The sequence below is a fragment of the Zingiber officinale genome, chromosome 3A (genome assembly GCF_018446385.1).
Source record: "Zingiber officinale cultivar Zhangliang chromosome 3A, Zo_v1.1, whole genome shotgun sequence".
NCBI lineage: Eukaryota > Viridiplantae > Streptophyta > Magnoliopsida > Zingiberales > Zingiberaceae > Zingiber > Zingiber officinale.
This window is the reverse complement of record NC_055990.1, coordinates 122,349,492-122,373,891: the sequence shown is the minus strand read 5'-3', so window position 1 is coordinate 122,373,891 and position 24,400 is coordinate 122,349,492. Positions and strand designations below refer to the sequence as shown.

Genomic DNA, 24,400 nt, shown 5'->3' with positions numbered 1-24,400 from the left:
AATCTCTTTAGTGAGTTCTCTCTAAAGCAGCTTATACTACCAAATGCCACCAGCTGAAACTAATTGGAAAAGGAAAGCACTAGCAAGGTTCTGGAGGAAAGAAGGCATAACATAGTCTTTTGCTGGATATAGCAAAACGATAACAGTGCATTTTCTTTACTAAACACTTTATTGGAGATAGAGAACACATCTTGGCCCTTTATGGGCCATAGACTGAGAATCAGACATAGGTTTTCACTAGAGATAATTACCAAGAACAAGAAACACGAGGAAAAAGACAGATGGAAGATGAATGCTCAAGGACTTCCCTTCACAACACGAACCTACTGAGAAGACAAGGTGTGGAGGAGGCTGAACTGTTTGATCTATTGGGGAGAAAGAGAAGGAAATGTGCAGAGAAGGTAGAAAACAAAATGATGGAAAGAAGCATAGAGAGCAGAGCTACACAATTAATGTAGAGGAAGAAAACATGGTTTCTTACTGTAGGAAATAGATAGCAAGCTCGGTGACTGGCACCAAATGAAAGAGATCTGGGAAGCAAAGCAAGACACACATGTTGAGAGTGGATGAAAGAGAAGAAAAACAAATTTAGGAGAATATGAGCAGGAGATGAATAACTACACCACATCAAGAGGAAGAAGAAATAGGATAGAGCAGTCACTACATATTTGGGAATCCCAAATATGGAAGATGAGCAAGGGAAATAGAATTCAGAGGGAAATAGCAAAATGAAAGAGAGAGAGAGAGAGAGAGAGAGAGAGGTGATGATGGAATCTCATGCGACATTTTAGACACAAATGAGAAAGAAAAAAAAAGGGAACAGACTAGCAAGTGCTGTAAATGATGAGCCAATGTCATCCTTGTAGGGAACAAACATTAGATGGTGTCTGAGATACAAACCAAGAGACAAAGACTACACAGGCAAGTGGCTTTTGCTGCGGCCCATCATTGATGATGCCAACACCTTTCGTGAGTTGGCCAGCAAAAGCAGTGTGGCAGAAGCAGAAAGCACCACTTACATCTCTAGGATCCGTGAGGTGGCTAGAGAGGTATGAATAGCCAAAAATCCGAAAATCAAAACACTCAACTACTTTTATACAAATTACAAGGCTCAAATAAAGTTATAGTTAAGCAATGGAAACACAAATAAGAACAAAAGCAAGGCCAACAAATTCTTTAACATGGTTCGGACCTCGAGTTCTATTCCACGGCCTATTGACTTGTTAGGTGGGTCAGTGTTCAAAAAATCCCATAAAATGTTGTCCTACAAGAGACGAAGAAGTTTCATAAAAATAAAATGCTTTTCTTTTACTATGATAAAAATAAAAGCAACTTATCTTGCAAGAGCTTAAAGATGGAAATCTTAAGCTCTTTGAGTTTCAACCAGAGAAAAAGATTATATAAAACAAATAAGAGAGTGGAATTTGAGCTGAGCAATAGAATTCTTGTTGTGGTCAAGCTCCCCTACCTCTCTATTTATTCAAACCAAACTTGATAAATTTCACACAGCTGCTCTATTTAATTTCCATGGACTCAAATCTTCTCCATTTGACTAAAACATCAATCCGGAAAGCCTTATCTATTGACTATTACTCTTCACTTGACTCAACATCTGTTCAATCGACTCAAATACATTGCAGTCAGTTCAACTCCTGTCAATTGACCCAATTGTATAAGATTGCAAGCTCATTTGCCAGCAAATAGTATTCTAGTCAACTAAAACCAGATTCAGTTGAATAAAAGCAAGTTTAGTCAACATAAATCCAAGTCAGACGACTCAAGCTCTTTCAGTAGATTATTGCTACAACATCATCCTGTTAGTAAACTTAAATAAAGAGCAACCTATTTCAGGTTGTCGATTGTCCAATCAACTTAAACCACTTTAATTGACTGAAACTTAAGTTGAAAGAAAACCCTTTGATCCTTGAGAAAAACATCAATAGTTGATTATCAAGTCAACTTGATTGTTCAATTGACTGAAACAAACCTTAAGTTTACTAAATCTTCTCGAGGATCTCAACTTGACTCAAGATCGAGCTTATTTGCCAACTATGAACCAAAATACATGTTCTTTGGTCAAGTGAATGCATGGGTAAACATTTATCCAAAATGCAAGATTATAGTCACTTGTAATCCTCTTAAGACTCATTTGTCTTCATTTGCCAACTGGGCTTGCTTTTGGGTCATCCTCATCTGCAAAGAGGCCTCGCATTTGAGTCTTTCTCTATCAAGAGACCTGGCCTTTGGATCTTTCTAAACTGCTTAGAAGTCTTACCTCCAAGTTTTCCTCAACAGTGCATGTCATGGTCCTAGCCAATCTTAATCTTTCAAGTATCCAGCACCTATTGGTCTTCTCCATCTCTTAAGTATCTGATACCTCGACCAACTTGAACTTCTCCAAGCTCAACTTTTGTAGTCATAAATGCACCTATACCTATCAGACCTATGCATTTACATATGTGGCAAATATATCCAAAAAAACAACCTATACCTAACTCAAACCCTTTACCAACTATTTTAAAATAAGCTAGTCGGAATCTACCATCCGGGGTATTATTGTACCAACAATCTCCTCTCCTCTTTTTATGTTTGACAAACCATTTAAATTTGAGTAATATATAAAAGAAATGATCCTTAATGTTTATTTCACAATTTCCAATTATTTAGGGTAATGTGGAAGAAAAAAAAAATCCCCCTTAACCATTTTCTGATGCACTAACTTAAATGTCACATTTTCTCCACATTTAACCAAATAAAAAATAACAATTAAAATATAGTTAAAAAAATTATACATGCAAGTTTAACAAAAAATGTATAATAAAATAAGCAACTAATCAGAGAATGTAAATTTGTTTCCCTCTTAAGGTAAGATCTTTTTCTTAGGTAATAATAGTTTCCCTATACAACAACAATCAAGTCTTACCCCACTAGGTGGAGTCGGCTATATGGATCCTTCTATGTCATTGAGCTCTATCCCCTATGATCATGTCCGAATGCTGAATCAACGGACGCTGGGCACGTGGCGCTCCCCAGCTGCTGACGTGGATCTTCGACTGGTTGCACGAACCTCCGGCGAACCTGCACAGAAGTCGGGCCGGGAAGGGGTTCCCGACGACGACCCTCCGACGCTCAAGTCAGGCAAGCAAGTAATGAAAAAAGTGGCTCCAAAGGTGTCCAACGCGTACCTCCGGCGAAGTATAAGGCTCTTTATATAGAGCGGTGAAAGAGCTCCTGCACGTCCACCGAGGCGCATACGTGTCCGCAGCCCATACCTCGGTATGTGTCTGTCAGATACAGTCCAAGCACGTCTTCGATGGGACAACAAAACACCTCGTTGTCAGACTTGGAGTATGGCCTAGCCATAGGACTTGACAGCTGTCATAAGATGTTCTTGTCCTTCTTTACCGACCACAGGCCGGGGCGTCCGTCTGGCCGGCGGGACGAGGCGTCCGTCCGGCCAGCATTCCTCTTCATCGGCCTGCTGGGGAGATCTTCGGTAAGATGTTATATAGGGACTACTAGCAGTATGTTACATTGCCTTCGGACGATCATGACGTCCGCTCGGCCCTTCGTTACTGTTCAATCGAGCGTCGGAACCCCGATCCCTGTCAAGGCGCCTTTTTATTATCGGATGTTCATCGATCGGCCGGTCGGGAGGCCGACTCATCCTTCTCCGGTCGGCCGGTCGGTCTGCCCTTTTCTCATGAGTCCGGTCGGCTCACCCTTCTCCGATGGACCACCTGGCCCTTTGACTTCCACGTGGCGTTGACCCCTCGCTATGAGGTCCCGTGTTCTAACCGCCGGATCACCCTACTATATCAATATTTATATTTAAATAAATTATATCTTATTTTATTGTTCTAACCAAATCTTCTTTGGTCTTCCTTTTCCTCATTTGATGTGCACATTTGTCATAGTTTTACATCACCTCTATGTGTATGTTCATACCATCTTAAATGTATCTTCTAGAGTTTTCCCTCAATAAGTGCAACCCCAACTTTCTCTCTAATATTTTCATTTATTATCCTGTCCATTCTTGTATATCCGCACATCCACCTTAACATCCTCATCTCTGCAACTTTCATCTTTTGCATGTGCTCGAGTCATAGTTCAACATTCAACTCCATATAACATAACAGGTTTAATTGCCTTTTTATAAAACTTTCCTTTTAGTCGTAAAGGTACTTTACCATCACAAATAACATCTTACTCTCTCCTCCATTTCAATTATCCTATTTGTATTTTATGTAAGACATTCCTCCATCCTTTTTAAAAAATGATCCTAAATACTTAAAGCTCTATAGACAACTCGTCATCTCTTATCTTAACAATTATCTAATTGCATCTAATATCACTAAACTTAAATTTTATATATTATGTCTTTACTCTACTAAGCCTAAAACTTTTCACTTCTAACGTTTCTGCTATGATTCAAATTTTGCATTTACTTCTTCAAGTGTCTCATCTACCAAAACAATATCATATGCAAACAAGCAGCACAACAGTACCATATCTTAGATATGTCCAATAAGTTCGTTTATAATTAGTGTAAAAAGATAGAGACTTAAAGTTGATCCTTGACGTAATCCTATTCTTATGGGAAATGCTTCGATTAATGCGGCCAAAATTTTTACTCTTGTCATTACATCCTCATACATATCCTTAATTAGTTCAATATATGCTATGCTAACACCTTTTTTTTCTAGAATTCTTCATATATTTTTCCTTGAGACTCTATCATAAGTTCATATAAGTTTTTTCTAGGTTGACGAATATCATGTGTAAGTCTTGCTTTTTGTTCTCGATATTTTTCAATTAGTTGCCTCAGAAGATATACAACTTCTATTATCGACCTTCCAAGCATATTATTCAAATTGATTTTTGATCATCGTAGTCTCCTGCTTTAGTGTTTTTTCTATCACTCTTTCCTAAAGTTTCATAGTATGACTCATTAATTTAATACTCTTATAGTTCGCACAATTTTGTACTTCTCTTTTGTTTTTATAAAAGGGAACTAAAGTGTTTACCCTTTTATCATGATTTTTTTTCACTTTCAATATCAAGTTGATAACTTTATAAGTCATTCAATACCTTATTTTCCTAAGCACTTCCATACCTCTATCAGGTCCAATTATTTTTTTTATTTTGCATCTCATTTAAAACTTATTCTACCTCTGAAGTTTGAATTATAAAATAAAATTTTAAATTATACAAGGTTCTAAAATTCGCTAGGCGCTAGTCGGGCGGCAGACCAGCGCCTAGCGCCTAGGCCGCCTAGGCGGGGACTAGGCGCCGCTAGGCGGATTCCTCGGTATCCCTTGTTTCATGTGGACTGTGGACAATGTCATATGCAAATCTAAATGTTTTCTTAAACAATTTCATAGCAATGAAGATCTAACTATGTATGCTAAAATAAATACATACTTTCCAATACCAAAAAATGAAAAACTATAAAAGAAATACTGAAATAGTTAAACAATAGAACATGCAGTAAGTTAAATAGTAGAACATGCAGTAAGTTATCATAATCATATAGTAAACAGTAGAACATTGGAAAACAGTAGCAATAGTTCAATTCAAGATTACAATGCATTGTGAACTAGTAACACTAAGCAAAATATAATTGTTAAATAACATAAATCATGTCTTAACAAAATGAGTTCAAAATTACACAACTAATAGACTCATATTTATTCTGCTTCTTCTTCTCCATAATTTTCAATAACTTGTTCTTCATCGGACACAAACTCAATATCATTATTGTGATCCTCGTCTTCTTCTTCGGATTCAAAATCATCTTCATGAAGTTCTCTCACTCTAGAGCTTCTTCGGGGTTGTAGATTTTCATCTGCTCCACTTGCTTCATCAACCATTTGCCAAGTGAGCCCGGAACCTAGTTCAACTTCATCATCTTCCCCACCATCCACAATCCAACCTTGTGCATTTGAAGCATCTTTTGCAAGAAGGACATCAACATTTCTTTCTTTTTCTCGTTTTTGTTTGTTCAACAATCTAGCATTAAATTGGACAAATACTAGATTGTTCAACCTGTTGGCATCCAACCTATTTCTTTTCTTTGTGTGAATCTAAAAAAAACAGAGAAAGTAAATACTATAGTCAGTACCTGAATATAAAGTATAGACGTTAAAAATTATAACTAATTTAATTAAAAAGTAGACTGAAAGTTTAAAACTTACTCCTTCAAATGTACTCCAATTTCTTTCACACCCAGATGAACTTGTAGTTAATGAAAGTATTCTCAATGCCACCCTTAGCAAGTTAGGTGTGTGAGCACCGTATGTACTCCACCATGCACATGGATCAAATGTATCATCATTTTTTTCACATGCTTTTGCTGCCAATGTTTTTCCAAATAACCCAGTCTTATTTCTATATTTTGGAAATTCCTTGTTAATAATTGTATCTTGTAGATCTAACTCATTGGCATGCAAAGTTTCCATGCATTCAAAAATCCCCATCGCGACCTCCTCATAAAGAGCAATAGAACTATCTTTGTAGTAAAAATAAGGATTCAACAAAAATGCAGTGGTATGCAATGATGTATCAAGTCTATCCTTCATTTTTGACTCAATAATGACTATGATAGGCTGATAATTTGATTCCACGTTATTCAGAGCCACCTTGATATCTTCTTTAGCTTGAAGAAGCTCCCCATATAGAAACCCCATCGATGACTTTCTATCTCCATCTACCAATCGAAGAACTCTTACCAAAGGAGTAAATATTTTTAAACACAGTGTCACACCATTCCAAAAACTCATGCTCATCACTGTAGAGTAAGCCAATTTTCCTTTGTTTTTGACCATTTACATTTCTCCCACATATCACTTGTAAACATTGCCCTTAAACTAGCTTTTTTTTCAATCAAACTTTGCAATGTGAGGAAATTTGATGCAAACCTGGTAACTCCTGGTCGAACTATGTCTCTCTTCTTCGTGAAACTTCTCATCAATGATAAAGTCTTATGGTGAGCATAGATGAAAATGGTAAAAGCCTTGGATTGCTCAATCACCTTTTTATATCGTGGAAGTTTGCCAATACTTTCAAGCATGAGATTAATAGTGTGAGTTGCACATGAACTCCAAAAGATCCCAGGTCGTTTTTCTCTCATCAATTTAGCTGCAGCCATATTGTTGGTGGTATTGTCTGTAACAATCTGAACAATATTCTGAGCTCCTACTTGTTCAACACACTTGTCAACATACTCAAAAATAAATTCAGCTGTATGCGCCTCCTCTGAAAACTCCTTAGACTCTAAAAATGTAGTACCCTCCTTGCAATTAACACACAAATTTAAGATGCTTCTTCTTTTTCTATCACTCCATGCATCTGTCATGATCGAGCATCCATTCTTTGCCCATTCTTCTTCATGTTGTTTTGTTCTTTCAACTTGACTTTCAATAGTGGCTCCCTAAGTTGATATTGAGTTGGAGGCTTGAATCCTGGTCCAAATTGACCCACTGCCTCCATTAGTTGCTTGAAGCTATCATTATCAACAGCATTGAATGAGATTCCATTTTCATAAACCCATCTCCCAACATATTGTTGAACTTGTTGAGTTCTCTCTTTGAAAAGTGCCTCATTTATATTTTGTTGGCGAAGCACTTTACTTCCACTGGAGCCTGCATTTTCTGGAGCAATTGCCGATGCATATCTATCCATGGGGCCAAGTGGAAGAGGTTTCTTAATTCCATCCATCCCTTCAATTTCAAGGCCTTCTTCTTCATCTAGAGAAATAGCCACCTCTGCTCTACAACTTTGTTCTTCCATTATTTTGTTCTTCTTTCTGTTCCTCCCTTCTAAAATAGCATGTTTGCACTTATTTTTGTCTTCTTGAGATGCTTTTCGACAACCAGATACATTTCCAGGTATATTTCCAATGTGCTCCTTTATCCTATACACTCCTCCTGACATTGTTTTTCCACATAGTTTGCATTTAATTTTGTCGAGGTTTTTAGGATCAATCAATATCCCAAACTCCCATCCGATGTCGTTTGACTTTCTTCTAAGCATTCCGGTTTCGGGTTGAGTGACAGATGCTGTCGAAGATGGATTGCTTGCCATTATGATAACATATAACCTGAAAAAATTATATATAACAGTATAACTTAACAAGTTAACAAGTAACAACATAGCATAGCATGATAATAAAATTTAATTATACATTTTAACTATACCAAACGATACAAAATAATGAAATATAACATTAACAAGTCTGAGAATATTTTTTATATATCAATATATCTTAATCTAACTAATAAAATTTATTAGATAATCATAATAGATATTTGTTTAAAAAAATTAAATTTAAAATATATTTTTTATATTTTTTAAATCTGTAATGTGTAGCTTTTCTGGTTGTTTGAAATAATCTTATTCATCTTCAATTTCCGATCTGTAGAAAGGCAAGGCTTGGATGATCCAACTATTATCAGTGGCTTGTTTGAAATTCAAGATGAATAGAATTTTTAAAAAATTAATTTAATTTTCATATTTTTAAAACTGATTTATATAAATTAATAATATTAATTAGAATTTTTAAAATTTTAATATAATTTTAATATTTAATTATTTATAAATCTGATTAATATAAATTAATAATATATAAAATTTATAAATACAATTTATATACATTAATAATATGTATTATGATTTTTTTAATTTTTTTTTTATATTTTTAAATCTGTTTTTTACTTTTATAAAATTATATATAAATTAATAATATTTATTGGAATTTTTAAAAATTTAATATAATTTTCATATTTTTATAAATTATAACTGATTTATATAAATTAATAATATTTATTAGATTTTTTAAAATTTTAATATAATTTTAATATTTATAAATCTGATTAATATAAATTAATAATATATAAAATTTATAAATACGATTTATATAAATTATTAAAATTAATAATATGTATTATGATTTTTTAAATTTTATTTATTTTTAAATTTTTAAATCTGATAAATGAAATGATAATTGAAAATATTTATAATAATTTTTATTTTTTTTAAATCTGTTATATAAATTAATATTTAATAATATTTATTAAAAAAATTAAATCTATTATTATTGAATGATTTGAATCCTTATTAGGTTTTATGAACCGAACCCTACCCTATTATTAAAATTATCCCGTTAGGAATTGTTTTAATTTATTAATTATTAAATAAAATAAATTCGTGAAAAAAAAAACGCCGTCGCGGCAGCAGGCGTCACGCGAAGTTGCGACGCCGCCAGCCGCCACCGGACTCCACCGGCGGCGCCGGAAGTGTCGCGGAAAGCGTCTGGCGCATCGCGATGCTACCGGCGTTGCTCGAAGGAAAGCCGGACTTCGCCGGACGCGCCGGACGCGTCCGGCGACCCTTCCGGCGGCGCCTGATGCCCTGCGACGCGTCCGGTGTTACCGGAGAGTTGTCGCGACGATGAAGAAACAAAAAAAAAAAAAGAACAGAACAAGAAAACCATAAAAACTCACCGGAAGCTGCTGCAGGGCGAAGACGCAAGTCGGTGAAGCACGAAGACGAAGCGCGATGAGAGAAGACGAAGCGCCAGCAAATCTGATTTAGCGAATCGCGATAAAAAAACATACCTAAAATACATAAGCCGCCGAAGCCCGCGTTGGCCGCGGAAGCCCGCCGAGGGCCGCCTAGGTCTTCCGCCTGACTGGTTTCCGGCGCGGCCTGTTGCCGCACAGCGCCTACGCGGCGCCTAGGCGGCCGCCTAGGGCGCAATTTAGAACACTGAAATTATACAATAAAAATTTAAATTTCTATACTCATTCAACTTAAAAAAAAAGACAGCTCGGTGCACGAAGCTCCCGTCATGCGGGGTCCCGGGAAAGGATCCATTGTACGCAGCCTTACCCTGCTTTTTGCAAGAAGCTGTTTCTAGGATTCAAACCCGTGACCTTTTGGTCACATGGCAACAACTTTACCGTTGCGCCAAGGCTCCCCTTCACTCATTCGACTTACTTAAATGACCTAAATTAAGTTATTCGCCTAAACTTTCATTAAAAAGTTGATGAAATACCTCTTCTATCGCGTTTTTATTTCCTTATCATTCAATAGTACCCTATTACATTCATCTTTAATATATCTTATTTGGATAAGGTATCGTCTTCCTCTCTATCACTTTAGCTATTATGTAAATATTCTTTTCCCCTTCTTTTGTATCCAATTTTCAATATAAGCATTCATAGGTAACATTTTTTCTTCATTCACTACTTTCTTAGCCTCTTTCTCGGCTACTGTGTACTTTTTAAACTTTTCTCGTTCTTACAAGTGTATAATACCTTATAGGTTGTTCGTTTTTATTTTACTTTCTCCTTTACTTTCTTATTCCACAACCAAAATGTTTTACTTAAGTGATGGTGCACGACTAGTTGACTCACCGAGTACACTCTTGGCTATTATTTTCAACTTTAATGTCATTTTATCCCATGTCGCCATGTATTTTTCATAATACTTGTTTCCTACCTTCTCCTTAAATATGGTTTGTTTCTCATCCTTTAACTTCCATCATTTAATTTTAGGAGTCATACACATTTTCCTTTAATACTATATTTGAGGCGCAAATCCAAAACTACTAACCTATGTTGAGTAGTTTTATCCAGGGATAACCTTACAATTTTTACAAATCTTTGTATACTTCTTTTTAACCATGAGATAGTCAATTTATGACTTATTATTCTCACTTTTGAATGTGAACAAGTGTTCTCTTTTTTTTAAAAACATATTTGCTAGTATAAGATTATATACTATCACAAAATCCAATATAGTTTTTCCTTCTTCATTTCTTATTCCAAACCCATAACCCTCATGTAGAGCTATCAAACGGGTCGGCTCATGCAGGGCGGCCCGTGGTGGGTGACCTGTGGCACGGCAATCCGTGGCGTGACAACCCGTGGTCAGGCGAGGTGGCCCATGGCTAGGCGAGGCGGCCCATGGTGGGGGCAGGTCAGACTGACGCATCATTGGAAGCGCAATAATAACTCACATGGCATAGGTGACGAGTGAAATTTTAATGACCCTCCGCCTTATCTTAAGATGTAGAGAGGCACAAGAAGGCATAGAGCAACAAGAGATTGGCATGTGATCAGATGCATACATGGAGTCATAGGTCCAGCTATAGAAAGGAATCATGAGAAATTTGCATGACTTGTGCTCATGGAGGAAGAAGCTACAGATGGACAATGATGACTTGCAACATTTTGATCCTTACTAGATTTCATATGGACCAAATAATCAGTAGAACAATTTGGAGATCAATTGGTGGCAACAAAGTAGGTGGAGCTTATGGCAAGAAGAGAAGAGGTGAATGTGGGAAGGCTACTGCTGCCAAGAGTTTGCTCCATGTTGGATCTAATATGAACCAAATAAGTAGTAGAACAATTTAGAGAACAATTGGTGTTAGAATAGTCCGTGGAACTTACAGCAAGAAGAGAAGAGGTAGATGAGGGGAGGATGGCGCATAGCCTCTTCCTTAGGGGAACGTCTCTTTAAAAACCCTAGATACTAAGGGCATCCATAGTCATGGGAGCTCTCCAAGAGCTCCCTCAATATCACATCAACGTCACGTCAAAAGTAAAGATCCCAACATCTCTCCACTATAAAAAAAAAACCATCTAAACAATCTAAACAACTCCTTTATGGATCTCACACTTTTTCAATATATTTTACCTTATATATAAAAAGGGCAGCCCGGTGCACGAAGCTCCCGCCATGCGGGGTCCCGGGGAATATATATTTATCTTATATATAAATAAAATTTAAATTCATAAATTACCACTAAATAATATTAATTATTAAAAAAAAAATTACATTACATCAAATAAAAGACCTAAATAAAAAAAATTATTATTTATTATTTTTATTTTTATTTTTATTTTTAAGAAAGAAGGAAGAAGCGGCTCCCGAAACTAGGAACCACTTCTTCCCAAAAATAAGGGAGCTCCCTCATTTACCCACATCAACAATGGGAGCCCCATTGTGGATGCTCTAATGAGCTCTAATTTAGTTAGAATTTAAGGAAAAAGTATTATATTATATCACATAAATAACCAATAGGGGGTGTAAAACCAATACACCTAATTAATTTAATACCTTCAACGATTAGTACATTAGTTTATGTTTTTCTTAATATAGAAACAGTCATGTTCATTTAATATAATAATGATTGTAATATATTTCTATTGTTTTATTGTTAATATTAAATTAATCATAATCATATCATTTAATTATTTAAAATATTATTTCGATGATTAATTATTATACTATTAAATATGAAATAATATTTTAAAACAATTTTCTATTTTTCTAATATCATTAATCCTATTATTAACATATAAATAACTTAATATTGTTTTATTTTGTGTAAATAAAATGATATTTGAGCATTCATTTTAAATGTTAAATATTATTTTGTAATTATATAGTAAAATTATATTTATAATATTTTAATATTCAATTTAAATTTTTACAATATTTGGCATTGATATTTTACTAATTATTCAGTTTTTAAAGTAACTGTTTGATATCTAAAAACTGCATTCTAAAAGCAACTTGCGGAAGAACTTTGGCAGCCACATAAGAAAAGTAGCTTAGGAGCTACGGTGTTTCTAGTAAAAGCAATTTGAACATGAAATTACAAAACACCTTAATTAACTTCCAAAATGTTTTGACCTTAAGAACGATTTGGCAAAGCACTTCTAAACCCAACCTTAAACTATTTAATGTATAGCATGATTATGTATTAGAAACATCAACAACTACAACCCATGAACACCAATTATAAGAGCTTAGCTACATTGACTTATCCCACCACTGGAACCAGAGAAAGAAAGATAAGAACCTGATATATTTGTGCCAAACCAAATTTGTGAACATCCTGAACTATTATGGTGTTAGCATTCTGAATATCGAGCCCACTTTCTACTATATTGGTGCAAATAAGAATCTGGATTTCTCCTAGGCAAAACTTCTCCATTGTATATTCAAGATGCTTTGAGTTTTGCTGAAAAGAAATGATAAAAGTGTTCTTCAGAATAGAAGGCAATAAAAAACAAACAGAATATTATGACAGTTAATGTTTAAGAAGCTAATAGCTTACGCGAAGTTACCAAGATTGTTTTTTCTTGTAAAATAAATTGCTCATAATACGATGTAGATTGGTTATGAGGATCCATGGGGCTTGAGATTGACATCTGCGGGGAATGGACCTGCTTAATGAAAGTCCCTTTGGGACACTTATACCCCTCAATCACTGATGGCACTTGCAGGGATATCTCTGTCCCAATTCAGAAGGGGTTTCAGGCCATAACTCCCCTCCCTCAAAATGACTTGGAGAAAGATTCAATGCCCTTATAACACTCAATTTCTTATGGAGCATGAGGGAATTAATGAAATCATGAATTGATTAAGGATTGGCTTCCCTATTCAGGAATGCCATTGGCCATAACACCCACCATCAATATGACAAAGAAAAAGATTTGAAGTATAGAAAAAAATTGTTTAGCCAACCCCACTAGTGGGATAAGGATTGGTTGTTGTTGTTGTTGTTTGGCATGACTGCAATCGCCAAAATAAATTTTAATTTTTCTGAACTTATAAAAATTCTTTACCTTTTAGAAACTGTTCGTCACAACAATTTTTAAATGTTTTTCAAATAAAATATTAATGACAAAGTAGTAATTATTATGAAATTTATAGAATTATATCTATTTTTCAAAGTTGCTCTGTTTTTCCTTACATTTTTATAATGCTCATATTCATTTGTAAAATTTGATTTCATTACCGCATGAAGAATTATATCTAATTTTTAAAATTTACAATTATCTTCCTAGCATTTTACACAAACATACGATATTATATTTTAGTCCTTACATTTTCATAATTTTTTTAGTCATCACTAAAAAGTTTCATTTTCATTAAAAAGGCATAAAGATCCTCTATTTTTTTAATTTCAAATTTCTGTCAACTTATCTCACAATCATCACATGTCACTAGAATAATATATCTTACAGCCTTTATTCTTCTCAAATTTTAAATTTAGTCCCTATATTTGACACCTTTGTTTTCATACTTCTATAACAACTCAACTGATTGCATTATACATTACATCTAAACATGGTAAGTTTGATGAAATAAAATATGGATGAGAAAAAAAATAATGCCCTTGTTTGTTTACTATATTAGCTTTTATCAGGTTTATTAGTATTTTCTAATAGATAGATCCCCTCTCCTCCATGATCTGTATGCACTTTTCCTGGACAAAGCTATAGGACCAGATGCCGTCCCTGTTTAGTTAGACAACGACCCTTTTTCAACAAGCTACCAACATCATCGTCCAATACAGTTCGCAAACTAGCAAAATTGAAACTTCAACCTCCCAGTGTAACCCCCATTAACATGAATCTAACCTCGTGTCTTTCATCTTCCTTGAGCCTGTCATTGTTGAAATAATTGATATGATCGTGGCCCACAACATCTCTAAGAGTCCCTAGAAACTTTCCTGAATTCATGCACAATTGCAAGCACACTTTTCAATAAAGAAGTGACTCCGTGTGTTTTTCTATCGCTTCAACAACCAATTGGGAATCCACATAATAAATAATTATATTTAGTCTTGATGGTATTTTGATTGTACAATAAAATCTGAATTATTTAGTTTTAATATAGAGTAGATTTACTATAGACTAAAGAATTATAAAAGGTTTATTTTAGAATAAGTTTAACATTATTAGAATGGACCAAATGAAGTAAATCCTAGACCAAGTTAAAAGGACATAAACCAAGATGTTGGCCACAACCCAGCTACAGTTCAGAATGAAACCACCGGTTCGACAATTCAAAAAATCTCGACCCTTAACACCTTCAAAGTCGGTTATGATTAATGATTCAGAACCACCCATTACAATCCGTTGGTTCGGTGGTTCATTGTTATTATTTATATTATATTATATTTTAAATATTAACTTCAATGGACATATGGATTGGTTTATGAATGGAAAATTGATTCCAATGTAGAGGTGAAACAATAACACATTAAATAAAAAATTGAAGGCCATTAGATTGATTTATATTGAATCACACCATTAAAATATTATAAATATTATTGAATAAGATAAAATTATTTTAAGGAAAGTCTCGGTTCATTCTTCACCATTAAAATATTATAAATATTATTGAATAAGGTAAATTAGTTTTAAGGAAAGCCTCGATTCATTCTTCACAAAGTTGCTTTGTCAACATTCGGGAGTTTATATTTTTTAAGTTTATTTATGTGTTTTTCCCCTATAAAGGGAGAGACGAAAGAATTCATTCTTTATTTTTTCTCTCCATTTATCCACTCAAGTAAAACATTTCTATCTCTCTTCCTAGGCTTTCTCTAATATTTAGTTTTTATCCTCTATGTCGTCACACCCTCCCCTTATCTTCACTCTTATTATAATAATGTATTATAGACCAATTAGTGTTGCACTTGCTACTAATGATTTTTTTAATCTAACAGTAACATCGTTATATTTTAATGTGGTGAGGCATATATATCACACAAGTTATAGCTTTTGATTAATTTTATATGTTCGGTGATGGTCTTCACCATATATATAATTTTATAGTTGAACAAATTATATCCTTTGGCAAATTATTGTTGAACATATTATACTAGTCAGGTGGCCTCTATAAACTAAGTTAGATGTTGGATGGATAAAAAATAAAATAAAATAAGACCAATGAATGACCTACTAAGATATTTAAATGGAATCGACAAATTAAATGAGTTAAAAGTGAAAGAGCCTTGATATTGAAAAATTCCAGACAAATAGGTTGAAAAATTGGCTCCAATAGATAGGTGGAATAATCCTACATTGGAAAAAACAAGGCAAATGGCTTGGTTTATATTGAATCACACCATTAAGACTATTAAAATGTTATGAATCATTGAACGAGAGGCCATCTCTTCATTAAAAAAAATAGACCCTTTAGAAAAATCACCTAATAGTTTTTTAAAGAATACACCATGAACTGTCTGTTGATTTGAATCATCAATGAATTGTCGGTTCATGGATGATTTCAGACCAGAACTCTAAAAACGGGTTGGTTACGATTTTAGCCCGTCGAACCAGGACTTGTTGACCTGGTTATGGTTCTGGGTCCGGTTCGAACCCAACTGGTAGGCATGTCTAGTTTGTCGTATGCACATATAATGTTCTATCTATCAATGATTTTCCTCGAGCAAGTTGAATACCAAAATTTTTTCCGTAGTATTGACTCTTCTTCTTTTATCATCTATTCTAAGAAACTAGGTGTTCTCTTCTTCCCTTGAAGATGTTTGTCATCTTTGCATGGAATCCAGTCCTCCTATTTCTAACAAAAAACCATTGCACTAAGAAAAGCTTCAAAAACTATAGAAATAGGTAAACTTATCCTTAAAAAGGATGAAGAATAAAAACAAAAACTTAAAAGTATTGGAAGTTACTATGCTATCCCAAAAAAAAGTCATATCGAGTTTCCTGGAATGCTAGTAAAAGAGAAGCAGACTTCTATTACAAATCTTTGTCAATAAATAAGCCAACTAACCTTCCCATGAGCAATTGCAATTGTAGCACAGGGAAACGAATCTTCAAGAAAATCTCTTACTTCTTCTAACCCTGTTATCACAAATTCTCAGCACATCAATATCAATTTTCCATGGGCAAAAACTAACACATGCTTCATTGTCAATGATAAGCTACAGAAAAAGGACCCAATATATCTTTTCAATATTTTAGCACTCCCCTTCATAAGTAGGCAAACAAATTGCAGATAATCAGACCAATCCCAACATGTGGATTGGCAGAGGTAAGTTTTCTTTTAATTAACAGCACCTGACACATGTATTTTGGTGCCTGATGTAAAAACAACCAAAATAAATATTATAAATGAAAACTTTTAAAACCCCACCAGAAAAATAAATTGATTCATAATCTAAAGTTTTATCTTAAATACTTTTGTTATTACTTCTACAATCTCTGGTAAACCATCCTATTGTGTTATTTATTCAAGCATGATAGAATTTCTATTTTCTAGAATTTGTACGCTCTCGTGAGTGCATCAACTGAGGCATGTGGACCAATAAGATCATTGGTTGAGGCACACAGGTTTCACCATCATGTCAAGATTCTGAGATTATTAGCTGCTCATGAGGAGTCATTGTCAACTTATATTTGATTCACTAAGACACATCTCAATTGCGTAGTTTGTTTCAAGGTTTAAAATTTTAACCCGTGCCGGAGTTTCGGTTTCAGACCGAAACGATATATTTTCGGTATCATATCATGCCGTGCCGATACGGTCTCGATATATTTTTATTTATATATAGGAATTATAAGATAAATATGTTTATGGTGTATATAAAAATAAGTTGTATATTGATTTTGTATAAGTTCTCAATTATCGAACAATTTAATATTGTTAGAAAAAATAATTAAATATAGTTTTCTAATTAAATATAGTTTTCTTTAAACAAAATTGATCTATCAATAACTCGAATTAAAATTGATCTATCGATAATAATAAGTATATAAATTAATACAAAGATATATAACAATTATATAAATTAACTATTTATTCATTTAATTAATTATTAATTAAATAATATATATTTAAATAGTAAAAAAACTATCAAGTAAAAAAAATAAAAAATTATCAGAATATAAATCTAATTTATTAGAATTTTCTAAAAATAATTTAGAATTTTTTAAATTTTTTTAGAATTTTTAAAGAATTTTTTAAATGAAATTTAAAATAATACAAAATAATAAAAAATTATTAGAATATAAATAGAATTATTATATTTTTTAAAATTTTTAAACGAAATTTAAAACATTTAAAAATAAATTTTTAGAATATTAATTAATAAAATTTATTAAATTTATTTTAATTTAAAATATATTTTTTATATATTTTATTAGCATAATTTAATTAGGAATTATAAAAGCATGTTCGAAATATCACACGTATCTTAGGAATTGTTTAAATTAATTAAATAGAAAATTTAATTTATAAGAAAAAAAATGTCGTGGCCTTACGACGGATCGCGAGGGGACGTGTCCAGAGGAATCGGAAGCTTCGTCGAACGCATCCGGAGGCGTCGGACGCTTCTGGAGGCGCCGAAGGCGTCTCGCGACACCATCAGCTTTAAAGGCGTCGCGGGACGCTCCCGACGCTTTCGGCGCCGCCGGAGGCGTCCCTCCAGCGCAGCCTACAATGCGTCGGGAGACAAGGACGCCTCCAGTGCCGATTTTGCTAGCCCAGCGAAAAGGTAAAAATCATCCGTGCCGAACGGCACGGACCAACATTTCATTCCACAATTTGTTTTAAACACCCAATCTAACCATTTTAAGACATTTCAGTTTAGTTGTAGCTCCAAATGAAATTGGATTAAATTGATTATATTAAATTAAGATTAGTCTAACCCATTAAGACTGAGACTATTGTGAGCAAATAAGGTTCAATTTCATACAAAGATCACTTGTATCAATATTATCAAGAAGTTGCCATCTTAATAGCATGATACTAGCCTTCTTATCGTCGATGTCATAAAACCATGTCTAACATTCATCTAGTGGTAATGAAGCAATGATACATAAAACAAATAATCAAATGGATTTTGGTTGAAAACAAGCAAAATTTAACTCTATCCCCTCTAGTACATCCTTCCCATCTTTCTCAATCATGCAACACTTCTGAATATCTAAAATCCCATACACTCACAAGGTGTCAAAGAAAAGTTTGGTTGCAAAGTGAAAGCCAGCAAAAAGCTTCAGAGTTCATAATGTTTAAGCTAATGATACAAAGTTAATTAGTATCAATATTATCCTTCCTTGGGTAAAAAAATCACATTATCCATTGCTAGCCATGTTTTTAAGACAAGTCATATCTCATAATTATTGAAGTGCGAAAATTATTAGAGTTATTTACTTAGGTAGTCTCCACTGCATTGATATATATTACAATTATTGTTCTTTTATATTTACCACTTTCAATTGAGTTTTATTCTATTTACAATTTGGTTCTCAACCCTAATTCAAACTAGTTAAAACATATTGTATACAAGATTTAAAACCTTGGGTTTTGGTCTTTGACCATATCGATATGTTTTCGGTACCGGTTTTCGATATGATTTTGATATTTATTTAATTGAATATTAATAGTAACATAATTAATTTTACTTAAGTAATCTTTAATTAATTGTTAGTTATAATTAATTGTTTAATTATAATTAATTAAATTATTAGCACATATTTGTTTATTTTATGATTAATTCGATTGTATCAATTTTTATAATTAAAATGTTTTATAATCTTTAATTTTAATTTTTAATTTAAATTATATTTCTTTCGTGTCAATCAATTATGCTAGTAAATGACAAAACATATTATTTGCCCCACTAAGCGGCACAAAAAGTAGCCCCACTGAGTGGCACACAAAGTTTGAGAACCTTAATACAAATAGAGGGTCAAGATTTCATAATAATGTTTTTGCTAGCAACCCACAAAGACAATGCAAGTGACCAAGGGTCAGGCTTCCAAGAGTAACATGATAGAGCTTCCACAAGTGATAACAAGAGCAAGGCTTTAATGATATAAGCGTCTGTGAGGGCAAAGTTTCTACAAGCACGAGGCTTGACAAGACTTCTAAGGTGGGACTTGTGCAATGAGGTAAGGCACAATAAGGAATTTTCTTTTAAATATATAATTTCTTTCTCTTCTCCCCTTTTCCACCTTATGATCTCCTTTCACTTCTCTTCCTTCTCCCCAATTCCTTCATCCTCAATGCCTCGGACACCACATGCTAGCACATCGAACATAACAATGGCTTTGACACCATCATATCGTTCAGGCCAAAAAATGAAATCCTCAACCTAGGAAGATATTTTCTTTATCTCCTACACCTGCCACGCTGATCAATTTAGCCAATACACTATAGAATATTGATCATTTTCAAGCATGTCCATACCATCTCAATCTAAATGTACTTCAACTAATGGGAAAATTTTATATAATTATATACAAGCCTTTATAAATACTGTCTTAGTCTTTTAGGAAGATTTGAAGGCAATTATTCCATGATAACTCTGTGAATAAGGAATATTACAAGTAGGTCTTTACACCTTACATACTGTAGAATCTCAGCTTCTTGTTATAGATGTATTCAACCTAATGGCCTCAAGGTGCTACTTCAATTGATTAAATATTTTTTTGAAAAATAAACTCGGATTATGCATTGATCAATTGGTCATGTATCTAGGAGAACTTTGACGCATCCATACTTAGCTTTATTTTAGATATAAAAAAAAGTGGAAATGCATTTTGATAATTGAAGATAGGGTTATAAATAGAATTGAACGTTCATGAACAAGCTTGGTGTTCGGCTTGGTAAGTGCTTGTTTATGTTTGCTCAATACACACAAGATCCATTAAATAAACAAGTTTGAACACATATGTGTTCAGCTCGTTAATGTCACGAACAATGTTCACGAACCATGTTCATTAATAAAACTCTTATCAACATGCTAAATAAATAAAGAAACTTTTTAAATAAACAAACATGTTTGAATTGTCAAGTTCAATAATCAATCAAACAAATAAAAGTTTCAAACAATCAAACAAGTTTGAATTGAGAGCTTGATAACATCTAAACAAACCAAACTCAAGACAAGCCTGAACCAAACTCAAGCAAAGCCTAAACCAAGCTCAAGCTCATAAAAAATAAACCAAACCAAGCTTTAATAATCATTTCAATGACTTGGTTTATTTTAGGCTCGGCTTGGCTCAACTCGGTTACCTTATCAAATAAGCTTGAATACCCCAAACCTTGGCTCAGTTTCGCTTCCTTACAGCCCTAATTAAAGCATAGAAAACATATGTACAAGCAACCATCATAATGATGCCTTCACCATCTAGCTACGACCTTTAACTCATCCTAAGTTCTTTCTTTCCATTCTAAGCAAGAAACCATCCTAGTGATATCCAACTAGAAAACGACTTCAACTTTTGGAGTTTGTTTAGAAATTAGAGAGACACTCGATTGTAAGTTATATAAATTTTTGAAAAATAATTCAAAATGCCAAAATGAAATGCATTAAGTGTAATCTACTAAGAAACAAAATTATGAATTGTATTGAAATTTAATCTTCTCAAATCAAGGAACTTTAACTCTAAGAATGCAAACACCACAAATCCTTAAACTTATGAAAGCAAAAAGGAAAACTTTAACAGCAACTTTAGGAAGAAGAATAAAGATGGTCAGACAAATAGTATACAAATTCCAAAGTAACACCACTATTTTGTTATTATTTGACAATTACAATTTCCCATCCTAGACAAACATAGTTTTACTTTGAATTTTTTCAGTTCATTTGTCAAATCCCAAATAATTTTTTATTTGAGTTTATAAATTTGTAATTTGTGTTTCTTCGACCTTACCAGGATCGCAATCATTTACTTGTAAGGTTTTGCTCATAGTAAATATTTTTTAAATAAATTTTATCAATAAACTAACAAGTATGTCATTAATTTTCTAATTGATCTCAAATACCTTTCAAAAAATTGACAAATTAAATTGAAAAGTTAGTTTTTTTTTTAATTTCACAAGAATAAAAATATTATAATTTTAACAACCTTTGCAGCACGCAAGTTAAAATATAATTCTATTAATGATATCTATACCAATTTCTCATTCTTGTAGTATATCTAGGATATCAATAAGTTTATTCACAAAAATCTCATGTTCATCCATCTTTAACTATTCACTAGAATTTATCATATTATTCAAATTACATCTCACATAACAAATGCAAATAAAAAAAAATCAATTTTGAGGGTTTGGAATTGCTCATTTTTATTTTAATTAATCTCAATACATATTGCATGAGTGTTGATGAAATTTGGATTATTGTGCAAGCAAATAAAAGAGGGCTTCATGTCACTGTTAAACTAATTCATTCTAGAATTATTCTTACTCTGTGTTCTCTCATCACAAGACTGTTGCTATGGTATGAGACTCGTGCTTGTGATGTTGCTCAAGGTTCCTAGGAATAAGGTAACAGCAACAAATAAATAGAAGTAAAGAGGCAACCTTTGATTCGTGGAAGAACATAGAAAACTTGACCACCCCGATCTAACTCAAACTTTATGGCTGATAAAATCTTTTCTTTACTAAAAGATGATAGTTGAGTCTTTATACGAACTCTTTCAGGAGGCGGTGTGGAAATTAAACTGCAATACAAGTTAGTCAGCTTAGAAACCAAGAAAAAGGTTGAAAATTCTCTATCCTTCTGATACTCCGCAAAACCCTTTTTACTACCTTCTATTAAAATATAATAATAGAAGTGTCTGACATAATCACAGTGAAAAATGATACTTGGACAATCTCAACAATAAATTCATAATTGCTAAAAAGTTCACTATGTCATAAATGATGAATCACAAACTTTATTAACCATGATTCTATGACTGATGGTACTAGCTGTTAGACAAAAGACTGCAGAAAGGGTAAAATGGATATACTTAACAAATTAATTCTACAAAATTGATCGCTAATTTAGGCTTTTCCTGGCCCACACTACTTTTGACAATGCTGAGGTTATGAATAACACTAAATGTTATTAAATATTTCAGAATTCAGTTGTCTCGACCAAAATTTGGAAGTATATCAAGGTTGAGACTAGGCAGCCATGATAATGCAAGAATGAAACCAAGTTACTACCTCAACGCAAAAATATAGCTATTAAATTCAGATATAATTTCAATATCTAGTAATAATAGGCCAATGCTAAAGATATTGTTAAAACATTGTAAAGTCTCTTACTATACAATTTGCCTTCAGCTATATCGATACCAAATCTATAAAATCTGGTATATTTATATTTATCAGCGCATGCATGTTTCTTAATGTTTATTTTAGCTGATAACTATTCCTCAGCACATGGTTTTATTGTTGAATTTTAATATTTGATCTCATTATGTTAAGATTTCCAACAATAGGAGGAAATCCCAAAGAGAAACATGCAATTCTTTACAGTGATGGCATGTCCACATGAAGAGAGGTGGAATCTGATCTCATCCTTAACTAATTATTGCAACAAAATTGGGTTAGTTAGTCTAAATCTATACAAAGGTTTTCAAGATACAGCTGGATGCCCGATTTTTCTTAAAGTAAGCATACACATACTTCACTATTTGCAATATCTACTACCTAGCATCACGGAATCCAGTTACCTAGCATCACGGAATCCAGTTAATGCCAAGTAAAGAGTGCGTGGAATAGGTGTTGCAGAAAGTGTGAGAACATCGACAGCAGTCTTGAATGATGCTATCTTCTCCTTCTGTTTGACGCCAAATCTCTGAGAAATTAGACAATAAAACAGGTCCAAGTTAATGAGTCAATGGTAGAGAAAAAGTAAAGGTAGAGAAAAAGAAGACGTGCATTCATAATTGGATTGTTCGACAAAATTGCTTGTTTGATTGAAACAATAAAGTACAGAACCTAGTGAAACATAGAATAATTAGGTATGAAAAAGAAAGCAAACACACACAAAAACCAAGTGTTTATTATGAAAAATGTGTAAGAGAACAACCAAATGTGTCACTCTGGACATTCACCAACTTGAACAATTAGAACAAGTTTGTACGAAAACAATTCAATGGTCAAGTATGTCTTATTGATTAGTGTTATCAATTAGGAAATACCTTAACAAGAAATTTAGCAAACCCAAGATGAAATAAACAAATGGATTCCAAGTAAAGAAAAATATGGAAATGCCATTACAAGTAGAGGTGTAGTTGCACTTTGGATGACTAGTGATATTGACCTAGTGACTCCAATGGTGACTAAACATCCAACGCAACAAGACAAAAACCAGTATAAGGCTTCAGAACTTTGGTGTCTCAAATTTTTATTCTTATGATTACAAAGTTATAACGTCTACGTTGAGTGTTCTCCTAGTCTTACGTTTAGTCATCTACTTTTGTCAACAAACATACTCAAAATGAACATTCATATAAAGCATACAATAGTTAATAACTGGTTCTTGGATCACATAATTGCTGATGCATCTTACCTCGACCTATACAACAACAACCAAGTCTTATCCCACTAGGTGAGGTCGGCATCTTAATGCGACCTATAAAAAAAGGCAACCAGTGCACGAAGCTCTCGCTATGCGGGGTCCCGGGGAAGGATCCATTATACGCAGCCTTACCTTGCCTTTTGCAAGAGGTTATTTCCAGGATTCGAACCCGTAACCTTTTGGTCACATGGCAACAACTTTACCGTTGCGCCAAGGCTCCCCTTCCATCTTAATGCGACCTATCAAGGACAAAAAAGACCT

General features: G+C 33.5%; 1 protein-coding gene across 3 annotated transcripts in view; it reads right to left on the bottom strand.

Moving 5' to 3' along the window:
• The window catches only part of LOC122052375 (ATP-dependent DNA helicase At3g02060, chloroplastic-like), a 47,232-nt gene that overhangs the window by 6,689 nt on the left and 16,143 nt on the right, over positions 1–24,400 (bottom strand). For 2 of the 3 annotated variants that reach the window (XM_042613864.1, XM_042613866.1), the window contains exons 5-8: positions 23,289–23,413; positions 22,147–22,286; positions 16,606–16,676; positions 12,878–13,039 (exon numbers count right to left, since the gene is read on the bottom strand). In XM_042613864.1, coding sequence (XP_042469798.1) covers positions 12,878–13,039; positions 16,606–16,676; positions 22,147–22,286; positions 23,289–23,413 — 498 coding nt within the window. The remainder of the gene's footprint in view (positions 1–12,877; positions 13,040–16,605; positions 16,677–22,146; positions 22,287–23,288; positions 23,414–24,400) is intronic. The other variant, XM_042613865.1, reaches the window with a different exon arrangement.